The sequence below is a fragment of the Grus americana genome, chromosome 17 (assembly GCF_028858705.1).
Source record: "Grus americana isolate bGruAme1 chromosome 17, bGruAme1.mat, whole genome shotgun sequence".
NCBI lineage: Eukaryota > Metazoa > Chordata > Aves > Gruiformes > Gruidae > Grus > Grus americana.
The window spans coordinates 17145404-17160679 of record NC_072868.1 but is presented as its reverse complement, the minus strand read 5'-3'; the positions used below and the strand labels follow the sequence as shown (position 1 = coordinate 17160679).

Genomic DNA, 15276 nt, shown 5'->3' with positions numbered 1-15276 from the left:
GGGAATTGTTCTGGTGCTAAACATATGGGTGTAAAATCAAACTCGCTGAAAAACAGAACCTCTGTGTTTCTTCTCTTTACCACTAGGAGACTGTTTAAGAAAACATCTTTTCTTTGACTTGTTGGGATTGCCTTGAGGATTAGAACTATGAAATAACGCAAAGCTTGGCAAATAAATTTTATATCCCTACTGGATAGGCAAAATGATGGATTTAGGAGATATGATGGCTTTGTTGTAGGTGGCAGTTTTACCCACATCACAGGTCTTGTCTATTTTGGAGATACTTTACCTGTCCTTCAGGGCCACTTCTAACTAAAATCCCTTGTTCTTCATGGATGCTACCTAATTAGTTTCAATTAGGGAGAAAAGGAAAAGCTAATTAGTTTTCCGAGGTTGTGTTCCCAGCTTATTTATGGCTCATGTTTTGGGACTGCTTTATAAACACCTTGTCATTTTCCTTAAGATCCTTTCCCAGGACAGACCTCTTGTTTAGCTGTGGGCTTGTGCTCTGTGCTGCCAACTTCTGTGCTCTGGCCTTGCCTCAAAATTGCTTTTCCGTAGGGAAAGTGACACGATACATATATCGTACCAGTTGGAATATCTGGGGAATCACCCTTTGTTTGGAAGCTCTTATTTGTGTTATGCTTTCCTGGATAATTCCATAAACACGTTGGGAAAGTGACTGTGAGCTGCTTGTATGGGCCATGCTGTGGAAACGTGCCCTGTGGTGGAACTGCATCTTTTGAACTTAGAGCAGTGCCTTGCTAAACTGTTGTTCTAATGCTGACTTTGTTTGTCTCTGGTAATTTCTAGTTGTGGTGTGTAGTAGACAATTAGATCTGTCTCACATAGGATACCTTAATTTGAAAATGACCTTGACAAAATTAAGATCACTTGGGAATTGTAGCCTGCCCTTTTCTCTTTGACAGTTTTGTTGTTTTAAGAAGTTCTGCATGTTATTGATGAGCATATGTCACTGCAGATAGGGAATACCGGACTTGACTAGTCTTCTGTTAATGCGACCAATATTCTTAAGATAGCAGTTAATAATCTAGATGTGTTTAACTCATGTTAGCTATGAAAGAATTAAAAATAATGCTATGGTAGTTCTGCAATGGTGTATGTTTAAACTGCTGATAAGACAAATGCACAAATGTTGGCATTTCTTAAAAAAATAAAACAACCTAACATTTGTAATTTTATTTTGTTTCTTTAAAATACTTGTCCTGAGCAAAATGCCTGTGGTGTTTGTCTATTAAGCAGCTAAAGTGCTGTGCTGTTTGTTTGGCTTTTAGTCAACATACTTTCCAGGAAAAGGTGAAAGGACACAAATACCACAAGCAAGTTTCATTTGTAGTTCAGTGAATGTGAAGTATATGTTTTAATCCAAAATGAAGTCTCTCTTTAAATAAAACTTAATCGAGGCTTAGTAGAAAGACTCAAACTTCAGCTCCTTAAATATGCAGTGCTGCTTGCTGTCAAACTTGGAAAGTGTGACGCCACTCATGAAGACGATGGAACTTGTTCTTGGTTTGGATGCTCTGGGTCCTTTGGTAATTGTAGTTCTGTTACAGTTTATTAGATGAGCATGTTAATAGTCTCCCCAACTGATTTAGAGGGCCTTAAACAGTGATACTAGATCCAATACTAAACAACTGCCTGGAGTCTCTCTTTAGGCAGAAGATTATATTGTCCTTCTATATTGGTACAATACCTAGTACCTTAGGAGCCTTTCAAATTCCTTGTTAACAGTAGTAATGAAAATGCCAGATATTCCAAAAATTTGCATTCATTTTAGTGGGCAGTATGCCAGCAGAATGGGTAGAAGAGCAGGATGAGGTCAGAACCAAAAGTCTTGGAGCAGACATATACATAGGAGTCAAAAATGGGAGATAAGGAAAAAGACTTTGTAAAGATCTGTTCAGCTTTTAACTGATAAGACCTTGAATCTGTTGCCTGATGAGGGCACTCAGGTGCTTGTAGTGATGGAAGTGGGTCTGATTGCAGGATGCCCATTGGATCCAAAATATTTCATTGTTGTCATTCAGATGCCAGGCCAAGTTTAAACTCTGAAGTAATAATTCAGTTAAAGGATCTCTTTTATATTTATTTATTTATTTATTTATTTATTTTAAACATACGAGTCTTAAATACATGTCAAGAAGTTAGCAACTGTACCTTAATTAGGAAAGGCATGATTTAAAAACATTCAACCCACCCCAACAAACAGACAAACCTAGAACCCCACAGGTGACTTTTTGTTGTATTTGTCAGAATTAAGGAGACAGTTTGTCAGAGTGGACACCTGGAAGAGGGGGGGAAAAACAACTTCAGACAGGGTCTGGGAATGATTTCCATTGCTTACTACTATTGTCATACGGTGGACAGGAATTAAAAGTATAATCATTAGCAAGTTTTCGTCTGTACCAGAGCTCATGCTCTGATGCCCCATACCTGTGCCGATCAAATCACATATGCCTTCTGTGTGAAGGGAGAGGATGGTGAGTTATGAAATGGAACTGCATGCCTGTGTTCATTTACAGGAACATTCTTCTGCTTGAAGATTTTAAATGTGCTTGTTTCAGTGTACTGAAATCAATTTACAGGAAGTCAGGCTCGACTGATTCACTTTCTGCATATTGATTTCTGCCCAAAGTGAAACTTCTGATATTAACAAACCACGAGTGATTTTTTTTTTTTTTTAGACATCACTTGAAATGACTGAAAACAATAAAGCCTTTTTTCTTATTCTTGAAGGTTGTGTTTTTTAAAGGTGAGCTTTAAATCTGAATAAGAATGATCCTAAGTAATTCCTGTAATGGTGATGACGTTTACAACTGGTTTATGCTTATCTAGAACAAGAATTCTCACTGTTTTACTGTTTTCCCGCATTTATTTCAGTACCTTTTCTTGGTCTTCTAAAAATAAATTAGCCACTGCCTGGTAGAATAACCTGGTTTTGGGGCTCCAAGAACAGGCTATCCATATATCAATCATGACAGGTAAAGAGCCACCACCTTATGACAGTGAAAAACTTTAAGGATGAAACTTCAGTTTATTCCTTCTGTCTCTTTAATTCTCTTCTGTTAAGATTTGGAGATGAACAAGACTATTTTTTTTTTTCCTCCTATATCTGCTTCTGGTTTTAATGGAAAATTAATTTTCAGATTTTTTCTTAGTTTTAATTCTGCAGCATGTAAAACAGCATTTAAAACTTTATGAAATTTAGGAATCAGAGTGGAATTGTTGTTTTACAATGAAATGGGGTTATGATTATTTAAATATGTACTGTCTGTACCTCAAAATTTTGTTTTAGAGAACATCTGCTAAGACACTACATAGGTTAATAATCCAGGGACATGTTAGAGCTCTATTGCATTAAAGTGCAAAAACTTTATATGGAGAATGAAATATTTCACTTGATTACCGTAAAATTTGTACCTATTGACAAAATACTAAGGTGATCAGAATTGCTTGACTCCAGATTTAACCAAATCAAAACATTTTCTGAGGGCCTCTATTATTGAACAGATTTAACTCAGCTGGTGGTGTTTTTATATACCTATTACTATACTTACCACAATTCATATAAAGCTCTCCTTAAATCCTGACACTCTTCTTCTGTAACTACCTACAAGCAGCTTTTAGCACTCTTCCAAACAGTGTAGCCCAGGTGCTAAACAAATGATCATGGACTGATGATTGTTTTGTAGGTACGTCTAGTTGCCTGGTCATCTTAAAAACTTAATTGGAAATAGGTTTAGCCTTTTCACGTGTAGAGTATGTGTGTGCTCTGCAAGATTTTTCATCCATCAAATTACCTGGTGAAATTCAGAGCAAAATCAGGACTGTATTTTGCTGATTGTAACTAAAGATGAAGTGGGTTTTCATAGCTTGGTCTGTTCCATAAAAAATACTTCATTCTTCTGCCAAAGGATAAAACTTTTACAGATTAAACCATGTCAACATGGCATTGCCTTCTACTATCTATTAGTAAATAGAACCCTGGTTACTGAGAGATATAGTGTCAATTGGCTGCTGTTAGACAGCTGTTAGGAAGTTTTTAATCTCAGTTTTATTGTGAATTTTTACAAAAGAAATTATTTCTATAAGCCAGATATGTATGAATTTCCAGCTTTTTTAAAAAAATTAATGAGCCAGCTGTTACTAGTGGTATTAACTGTGCAAACCAGACTAATTAGCTTTCATCTGAAGACTTCTACCCTTGTTCTAGCATAATCCTTGAAATTGTTTAAACAAAAGATTATCTTAAACCTTTTCAAAAGACTGGATTTTTTTTTTTTTGTCTGCAGAACACTGAACTTTAAAAATGAGTCACGCTTTCTGGACTTATACATTGAACTTCTAATACTGAACTTTAATGTTCAGTGTATGTTAATTGGTGTTAATACAGCAGTGTTCAAATTGGTATATTAACCTGAGCTGCTTTCTGAGACGCATGCAAATGAATTTAAAGACTTGACAATCTACCAAATGTTTGAAAATATTTGCATAATTTTGAGGTAATTGAGGGGAGGGAAATATGTAGCCGCTTGGTGATTTTAAAAAAACAAAACCCTACACCTAAAGCAAACGCAACTTCTTAAAGAAGCAGTAAAACTTTAAATATCAGTGACTAATGATCATGAAAGAGAACATACAAATGATGAAACTGAGCAAGGAGCGGTGTTGATGCAGATAGCTTGAAACTAGCACTTTGTAAACCTTGCTGAAAAAGAGGCACTCAAAAGCAAGAGTGTCTTACATTTGATTATCTTATTTTGTTAATCAAATGAGCTCATTTATCTTAAGATTAATTGGTGGTAATGGATTATGCAGGAATTTAGGGCACTATTACAGTCTTGCCTTCTTAACATTAATTGAGGTTCTTAACACTGTATGTAGTATCTCTGAAAGATAGTTGAGGATTTTGAGTGAGTATAAATAAAAAGTCACTCCATGGTTCCTATTTGATGAAGTCAGAGATCCCCTTGAGAAACTGTAAACTCTCTGCAGTGTTTCCAAGGGCATCTCTTGGCCTTTTGTTTCCAGTTTGCAACTTGTCATTTGTAGCTTGTCAGTGCTCTAGAAAATATCTTGGTTATGCAGTGATCAGGTTTTGCTGTGAAAAGGTGTGAGAAGAAGCTTTTCTCATCCCTCACCTTCTAGTACTTAGAGTTTTTATGTCTTTTTTTTCCTCCCCTCCCCACTGTCTCTGAATCCTGTGAAGTCTACACTCATGGTCTTTACCTCATTGTTTGGGGTTTGGTTTGATTTGGTTTTGTGGTGGTAGCTCTGTAAAAGCTATAATGCTATTAGGTGGCTTGTTAGATGTCAGAATGAAAATATTAGGTAACTGGGAAAGGACAACTCTGTTTATAACTACAGTTGTCAGTTTATGAAGCCTGGAATAGCCTACAGGCCAGGATTACACATTTTTAAACTCATACAAAACCCATATTGCAAACAAATTAAGGTCTGGATTTGTTACTCAGACCAAATTCCTTTAGGAGTTATGTAGATATCTGGGCTGTCAGATGCACCAGTCTATTTGAGATGAGGTTAAACCAAAACTCTCTATCTGGAGACCTCTAATCTTTAGGCACATCAAGATCTGGATCTCATCTCTGTGTTTATTTTTCTTATAGGAGAAGAGTAGCTGAGTTAGAACCTCTTGACACTTTAATGAGACTGTGGTTTATTTTCTGGCACTGACTTTGATGAGACAGATAGCAAAGCTTTTCTTTTGCTCAACAGCTTTCAAGAAAAAGCCATTTCATCTTCTCAAAAGAGTCTATCCTTCCAATAATGATGCTCTTCTGGAGCAGACTGACTATCTGGGAGGAAAAACGGAGATGGATGTGAAGAAGAAGGGAACTTCAGTTGTTTCCTTACACTGACCCTCCATTCGGTTGTTTCCTGTTTTGGCAGTGAGTACATGGCTACAAAACAGCAGAAGTAGAGTGTTCCTGCCAGCTACTCTGAACTTCTGTTATGGGTCACAAATTTCAAGGACAAACTGTATTTTGAACTTACTGAAATTCAAGAACTCTCATGTAATTCTTTAACCTAATAAAAGAGTTTAGATCTTTGATCGCCCTGGCTCTGCTGCAACCCTCAAAAAAAATCAGAATTTAAAAATCAGGTTTTACTCATTGCAGGTAATGACATTGAAGCAATAGGAGAATCTGAACAGTTGAGTTCTGCAGAATTGCAATGATTTATTCTATAGCAATGTCTTCTTTTTGACAACATGCAAAATAACTGTACTGTTAAAACTTGGAAATGACACAAGTCTATGGCTTTCTCCCTTCTGGAAGTACATATCCAAGTTGTAAGAACTGTTTAGGTGCAAGTTTTAATTGAGCATTTACAGTGTTTGGTTACCTACCATGATGAAGTGGGAACAGTAAAGTACTGCAGGATTCACTTTCATAATTCTTAAATTTCTACAGTTAGGCATGTTGAAACTAGTCAGTGGTGAGAAACAATCTGTAATATTTGGTAGCTGCAATAAACGTGGGCCCAGAAAAAATTAGTATGCTTTTCCAAGTGCTGATATGATTTAATAACACAATCATGCCCAGTTTACATTCTCCTGGGGGGTTATTTCCGTGCCTGCAAGCAGCTGACTAGTGTCAGAAACACTGCTTGCGCTGCGTTGCTACAACCTGTTCCAGATTGCCCACATAGTGCTGAATTAGCAAGGGGCTTTCTAGGAAAACCGTGTTGCAAGTGTGTGATTTCTTTTTTTTTTTTTTTTTTTTTTTAAAAACACTCATGTAATAGTGTTGTTGAACTTTAAACAAGCTTGTGTCTCTCTCCCTCTCTCTCTCTCTCTCTCTCTCGTTCCGTGCTACTTGACCTCAGGAAGAAGCTTGGCATACGAGTCTACTTGCTTTTTTTGAGGGAGATTAATAAGCAAATCAGTACTACCATATTTTACTTGAACGCAAAAGTGAGGCACTAGATAAAATGTTTTAAAAGGGTATTAAAATCTACATTTATGTCATTTATCTGGCTAAAATTCTGCAGCTTGTTTACTGTTATGGGATGTGATTGTTCATTTTTCGGATCTTCAGGTGATCTTTTTGTTACCTACAAGTTACATCCTCATTTCTTGTCCCTGTCCAAGTATCCTGATGTAGAGTTTAATATAGGATATGAAATCCAGTCTTCCTTGTCAAAGTGGGTTGAACGAAGAGTTGATCTCTCTGTGCTTTATATCTTAGCAAGATTCTTTTGCTGAGGAGTCAGTTCACTGCTGCTCAGTAACTCCATTTGCTCCCTACACGCCAAATCTGAAGACCTTTTCCCATTTGTGTAAAGTAGCTGTTTATTATGGATCCCTTAGTACTACCTGGTTTTCTTGCAGTCTTCTGTAGAGGTCTTTGCCGCCTCATTGAATTGTAGGGGTATTTCCATTCTGAAATCAGCCTCTAATGGCATCTCAGAAAACAGCAGTTTTCACTTGACTTTACTGTAACTTTTTTTTTTTTACTCTTCCACCTTTTACAGCAGTGTCATCATTTTTTTTCAGTGCTAGCTTTAAGAGGAAATACTTTTTTTTTTTAAGCTCTTAAGCTAAAATTACTTTTTTATTTAAGTCTTTATGTACTTGCGAATTGCTTTCCTTAGTGTGACTGCCTCAGTAGATAGATTACTGTGCACTTCTGTAGCCTGTGATAAGATCTTGGTAATTGCTGCTTCCCGTAGGAACAGAACTGTTAAAATGACAGTATATCCTTATCTCTTAGTCTGAGCTACACCGGAGTTTATGGTGTAATAAAATAGTGTGATCAAATTGAGGCCTGCTGCAAGGTTCCCCGGGAGCCTTTCTGTTGAACCTCAAGACTGGACATTTAGTTTCTCTTCTGGAAATATTGCATGCAAATCTATGCAACATTGCAGTGTGCTTGAATGAGTGGTGTCAGGAACACCTCTTCATGTGATCCTACCTAATACTTGAAGATTTTGGGGTATATCTTATCTTTCTTATCTCCCGTTGGTGTCTGAAGAAGATGGGGAAGGTATAGTCAAATGCGCTGCTGTGCTAAGTGTTCACATCTGACAGCTGTAGTGTAGTGCAGAGTACCAGTGGCTAGGACAAGTAGGAGTTTGCAGAAAATACTTACTGAGCAAGGGGGGAATTGACAGACCAAGGACTCCAGAGTAGTGACATGCTAGGAGGCGGAATTGAGGGTAATTTTTTGAAGGCTGGGAGGAATGGAAACAAAGGGCTGTAGGCTACAGAGTGAATCACTAATATTAGGTTTCTGGCAGGGAGGAAGGGTCAGGTGTTCTGGTGCAGAAGGCTTTGGGACAAGGAGCTGAGAGCCACCATCAGCACTTCTTGATGAATGTCTGTAAGATCTGGAAAATAAGGCTGCGTTCATGGGGCTGATTCCTTTTGTATGAACAGCACAGCCATCTGCCCTTGCATTCTATGTCCTTTCTTTGTGGCAGGAAATGTGATGCTGTCAGGCCGAGTGGAACCCATTCATGCAACTGAGAGCAACCTTCTCCTGTAAAGCACTAACGAACTTCTTATTCCAGTCACTACTGCAAATTAACAGCTATAAGAACTTTCCATTTGGAGAACAGTGCTTCAGCAGACTTCCTCTTTCCACCCCTGAAGTTTTTGGGGGTATTTGCACAGGGCAAAGGACTTAAAACCAGGAGATGAGTGGCATGGAATGACTCATGCTCAGAAACAGAAGCATTTAACTTTGGAAAACTGACTTCAGTTCTAGTCCTTCCTCTTTAAAGTTTTATATTGCACGACCTTTTAAATGAAATGTCGAGCTTCCTTTTTAAATTACAGGATCTTTGCAATGTGACTATGAGTGTGATTCAAGAAGGTGTTTCATAACTTTATCAATCCCTATGTCCATCCACTAACTTCAGTTCTTGTGGCATCGCTGGCTTCAAGTTCCTCGTAATAATTCCATGCTTTGAATGAGTCTGCTTTCTCCAGTGTGGAGATCCTGTAGTATTATTATTGACATACTCTGAAACCGCCCTAACACCAGTGAGCATCAGTAGTTATGTGACTGCTGCAATAACCAATAACAGAAGTTTCTGAGAAATGTACAAGAAAACCTTTAACCATGGCCATTTTACATAATTTGTCGCTAGATTGTCTCTCTCCAGTAATTTTCTCTGTTGAAGACCATCTGATTTCCGCTAGTCATCTTTGTATCCTGGAAGCGATCCTAGGTTTCTTGTCACTTTAGATGTTCTAGAAACTGCTGTAGCAAAAAAAAAAAAATGAAACCCCAAACCAAAAAACCACCCCCCACCCCCCAAAAAAACCCCCAAACCTAAAAAAACCCAACCAAAAAAGCACCAAACCCACTTTTATCCCATATTGCTGAGAAGAGTATGCCCCACCTCTTCAGGCATGGATTTGACCACTGTGGTCCAGGCATGGAGTCTCCAAGGTTTTCTGTTTTGTTGGTGTTCATTACGTTAAGAAATGAAGTGCTATATGCTAGCTGGATTTTCATACGAGGCAGCATGCCTGTTGCCATATCTAGGTCCCTCATTTTATTTACAATCCCACCCACACCCCATTTTTTTTCTGTTTGAAACATGCTTCAGAAATATAATATGCTTTTTAAATTGTCTGTTTCTGGAAGGTACCTGGGTAACTTCTTTCTTTTCATTTTCTCTGTGGCTATGGGGAGTTATGAGTCCCCTAGAACTCCTTTATTCTTTCAGTACCTTTAGGCATCATAGCACCTTTAAAAAGATCTAATATTTGGTAGTGAGGTAATAGCCAGCTCTCTATTCCTGAACAATAAATTGCGAGTTTCAGATCCTTAAATATGCAATGTTGGTATTTGAATCTGTGGAACTCTCTGAGGCTGGCAGTAGCGTGTATGTGCACATGCACATGTATGCTTAAGTATAAGATTTTCATACTACAATGCCTTTGTGTCATTTCATTTCTGTAATGAAACATTTACTCAGTTTTCTTTTTTGAAAGAGGGGACAGTTCTTTTCAAATTTGTTAGACTGTTTCTTTTCATGGCAGATTAGTGCCACTGCTAATTTAACCCAATATGTACAGCAAAAATACCTAAGGGTCTTTTGGCTTAGTTTGCATTTTGATGTTGGTGGGGGGTTTTTTTGGTTTGGTTTTGTTTTGTTTTTTAAGATGACTCCTAAGTGGCAGGGTGGTTGTGTTGTTTTTTTGTGGGGTTTTGTATTTTGTGGGTTTTTTAACACTTAAATAACATATGTAGTCTCTGTGGGAAATGTGGTTAGAGATCTAGAAAACCATTTTTCCTAGTTCCCTGTTTTTGTCTCTTGTTAATCCTGTATAGTCAGTACAGAAGAAAAATAAACCCCTGCGAAATACAAAGTCACCAACTTAGTGTCAGAGACGAATTTATGAAAACACCCATTTTAGCTGCCTCATGTTTGAGATATTAGACTGTGGCAGTCAAGATCATATTCTCCAGACTGCATTCTTCATAAGCAGAAATACTGGCAGCCATGTGTTAAGTTATAAAAAGATAGCAGCTGATGTCAGGGCTTATTTCAGTGAGGAGCCATTTCAGAATACTGTACTAATTTTGAGCAGGTATACGTAAACTAGAAATCTTCCCTTCATGTAGTATTCAGTGTAAATTGACACGTATCTCAATAGCGGGGTAGAAAAAGATGAACAAGTAATAAGCTGCAGTAGATAGCCCACTTAAAAAAACCCAAAACAAACATATCTTCAGTGTTATACGTGATTCTTTATGCAAAACTGAGAGGAACTGAAAACCAGTTCAGTGTGTGCTGTATTTTGGGGATTAGATTTGCTGGTATAAAATCCTCCTGTTCTGATGTTGGAAAGCCACCACAGTTTGAACCGGAGCCTGAGCTGATTTCAAACTATTAATAGAGGAGTGCCCAGCCTTTCTGTGCAAGTGATCTGTATATCATAAGCAGCCCTCCAAATGCACTAGCTTTGTGCACAGAAACCTGTCCTCTGGTCATGCTGAGTGTGGATCAACATCCTGTTCAAATGCATCTGTATCTGGACAGATAATTAATATTAAATTCCACTTCATTTGGATGACTTTAACAAAATTAATGTCTTCCAATGAAAGATTAATTTAGCTCAATAATTTGTTTTTAATGATCATTTGTAGTGGTCTCTGGGCTAGGTTTATTTCTTCATTTCATGTATGTGCACAATGTCTGTCTTGGGATTTCTTAAACTTAATTATGCTATTGAAATACCAGTTCTACAGTAAATCCAATCCTTCAGTTTTCATTAATTTCAGTTAAACCTAACAGTTTCACCCTGAAGTTCCTAGTACTATAGTTTTTAAGAATTGCATACTTGTGCAGGTTTTATTTACAATGTGAAGTTCTGTTTCTACAAATTGGGACTAATGTCCAATGACAGCAGAATTCTTTTTGTTGTAGCTTTTGAAATTGTCTCAAATAGCTGAGCTATTATATGCATCTGAAAAAAAAACCTGAAAGAAACCCTAATTATATGCTTGAGAAGATATATATGTTTTAGTCGAGTATGTGAATTGGATACAAATAACTTTCGCCATTTGCAGCTTTGTGACATCTTACTGATAACTCGAGACAAAGATGTAAGTGATCTTAGACGAGGGGGTAGACAAGTGGGTTTTTTCTATCACGATGAACCTTTTCTAATTGCTGCCAAGTCAGAAGTACAATTGATTGTTTCACTGATAGTGAAAACAATTGCTTAAAGCAGTTTATATGAAAGTGCTTTGGGGCAGAAACCCTGCTACATCCGGAGTGTAAAGCCATAATGTCTGGTAAATATTCTGCTACTTTATTATGCAAGCTGATAGTATTTTAACACGCAAATAATGTTAGTGTTGTATTCTGATAAATTTAAACTCAGTTCTTAATTTGAAGCCCAAAATGCTTTCTGCCCAGAACTCCCACATGTGAAGATGTGAAGTCAAATGGGTATTTGTCTTAAAATAGCTAATAGTATAATGATATTAGATAGATTCATATCTAAGACTTCATTATTTTTTTTTTGTTTCAGGACATCAGGCACGAAGCCAGTGATTTTCCATGTAAAGTGGCCAAACATCCCAGAAACAAAAATAGAAATAGGTACAGAGATGTCAGCCCCTGTAAGTACACTTTCTTTTCCATTGTTTGTAACAGACTGTTGACCTCTAATGACTTCTTCTAACAGCTAAATGGTCTTTGTAAGAACAAGATTTCTGTTAGATGGATATGCATCCAAGACAATTCTTTTTGTTAATGTATTTATTTATGACATAGATGTCACAGGATGCCATTATATCCATAGGATTGTACTACAACAGCATACAGCAGATTCTCTATTTGTGGGCAGAAATCTGAAGAAAGGAACTTGCTTTACCTTTGAATTCTTATGCTAGAGAGGAATAGTGGCTGAAGTAGCATTAATAAAACTGCAAGTATCCTTTCTATTGCAGTATACTTACTAGAGCATCCTTCTAGTCAATATAGCATGACTGCCCTTGTTGGGAGATGAGGAAGAGTCTTGTATAAAACATATGACTACTAGAAATGAATACAAGCTAATGAGCTAATTGGAACAGAGAAAAGGGGACGTTTGCAAAGGTGGTAATACTAGTGTGAGACCTGTGTTTCTGAAATGATTATCATTACATATTCTGGTGGGAATTGCATCTTTGAGCACGTCTCCTGTACACGGCAGAGCTCAGTTCAATGTTGCAGTCTGTCTGTCCTTCCCCGATCCCATGTACAATGACAGTAGCATTCAGACTTGCCTGTGCCTGGCATGCTGTACTTTTGGGGTGCAAAAGGGACTGCAACGACAAAAACACAGAGTGCAGAGAAGTACAGGACTGTAGTTAAATGGTCAGCAAATAAAACTTGATGTGTCAGACACTAAAGAAAGTTCACAGCTGGTTCGCTAAACTACCGTCTCTGCACTAAATGAAAATGCCTGATCTGGGACTTCTTTCTTTCTTCAAGGGTGCAGCAGTATCGCCTGTTTTAAATGCAAACTTTCTATGGGCTCTGTCACTGCACAAATGTCTATCTAATGTTCAAAGACAAGAGTATTATTGTATATCAGAAAAGTTTTATACTTAGTGCTTAAAAGTTACTGGTCTTTGGGGCAATAGACTAGGAACAACGTCGTTGCACATAGCTTGCTTTACTAAACAGTTCTATTATTTGGGGTTGTGAGTAACAAATGGTTCCTTTTTGCCTTTAGATAATACTGCTTCCAATCTGTTTGGCTTTCTTGCAAAATATGGGGACTTTTGTGTGTGGTGGGTTGGGTTTTTTTTGTTGGTAGTTTTTTTTTTTTAATGCTAAGTGGAGTGAGCTGAGACGAACAAAAGAGCAATGAAATTGCATTTGCTGTAATTCTTGAATTTTGATCATTCCTTCTGTAAATTGAAGTGTGGTTGGGTTGGGAACAGTAGCTAAGTGTCTATAAGAATAAAAAGTCTGTGTTATGTTCATCCAATATATGTGCCCGCAAACCTTTAACAACCTTGAACAAGCTGGGTTTGAATGTTTAAGCTGCAAAAGATAAGCAGTTGTGTAATTAGATTTATTTAAAAACAGTAACTCGATAACTGCACAAATAGGTCAGTGTGATCTGGTTTGCGAATGACTGTTGTGATTACTTCAGATGCAAATACTTCCATTCTTGCAATGTATTCTTGGAAGACGAAGTGCAACTTATGTTCACTGCAGTGCTGTAGTGCTGTTCTTGTAGTACCTGTATTGTATTTCCAGAGTTACAAGCACCAGCGAACACATCTGCGCTACCTGTGATTAAGTTCTTTCCCTTCTTCAGGACGACTCAGCTTTCTTGATCCTATCTGATGAGGTTGTGCATGGATTGTGCTGTGTTGCATACACATTAACCAGTGTTTTCTAATTATGCTGCAGTTGATCACAGTCGAATTAAGCTAAACCAAGGTGACAATGACTATATCAATGCTAGTTTGATAAAAATGGAGGAGGCCCAAAGGAGCTACATCCTTACCCAGGTAATTGCTGGCAGTGGATAACAAAAATTATATAGTGATTGGAGCTACTTTTCACAGGTTTTCTTTAGCCTGTTATGTTTGTTTTCTTTATTGTAAAGCTAGTTAAGTGCATATAAACATCTGTGTGTATATATAAACATATAAATAGAACAATTTTATAGAAATGCTGTGTATTTCTTCCTGCTTCCTGTCATCACTGACTGACTTTTTGTAGATTATTTTGGCCACTTTGTATATCTGACTTTAGCCCCATCTAGGTTAGAAGCTAACATACTTCTAGAAATCTGCTTGTTGGCTTATGACAAGCAACATTTAGGTGTGGCTGAAATGAATCACACTTCTCCTATATTGAAGGCCAGCTTGAGACCACTACAGTCTTAAGTTGCCTGATAAATTCTCTGAACAGAGGTAAACCTCACTTAATGGAGGGGGCTTCACATTTACAGAACGATATGTATGAACTTCAAGATGTTCAAAACCTATTTGAAATAACATACTTTAAATGTAACGGTTATTTATGTGTTGAGTGGGGCAGATGTTAACTAAAACATATTAAGGAATTTCTTATGCTCGGCCTTCTGTTTCAAATAGGCAGTATGCTCCACCATGTATTTCTTGTTAAACGTCCTTCTGAAAGTGCTGATGTTGTAGTATTTACAAATAATGTACCCCCTAATAACATGGCTTGCAAAATGTCTACATTGGGCAATACTGATGCTTCTACCTTTAATGTGAGAGAGGAAAGCTATGAACACAGACTTTAGCGATGGGAACGTGGGGGGCAGGAGGGAAGTGGCTGTTTTTCACTGAATCTGTGAATTCCACACCTATCTATATAACAAATTTAAAAATACCCGGATACCCTGTTTTCTTATTCCGAGAGCTAGCAACTGTGCCAGAACTCTTGTTTGTTCTAAATGTTTGGTTCCCTGGAGACTGTCCTGGTACCTAATCCTGACTTTTTTTTTTTTACCCCTTCCTCCCACACTTTAGATAAAGGTAGACTGGGATTAATATTTTCAAGCGGCAGCTCTTCCTTCCTGTTTCTAGAGAATAAAGATATATATTCTAAGGAAGAAGTGGACAGTACAGTGTTCAATATGAAAATGATTCTGTGCACGCAGCTCTTAGTCACAACAGAGCAGGTTGATCATAGGGTTGAGCTGATAGACCTATAAATGGAATAGTCAAATGAAATGTGCAGCTAACTGGTACTAGTTATCTCCTCTGATCCAGAATGTAATGGGTTTGAATG

General features: G+C 37.5%; 1 protein-coding gene across 3 annotated transcripts in view; it reads left to right on the top strand.

The window, feature by feature from the left end:
• The window catches only part of PTPN1 (protein tyrosine phosphatase non-receptor type 1), a 46497-nt gene that overhangs the window by 17476 nt on the left and 13745 nt on the right, over window positions 1–15276 (top strand). For all 3 annotated transcript variants that reach the window (XM_054845163.1, XM_054845164.1, XM_054845165.1), the window contains 2 exons: window positions 12041–12131; window positions 13921–14021. In XM_054845163.1, coding sequence (XP_054701138.1) covers window positions 12041–12131; window positions 13921–14021 — 192 coding nt within the window. The remainder of the gene's footprint in view (window positions 1–12040; window positions 12132–13920; window positions 14022–15276) is intronic.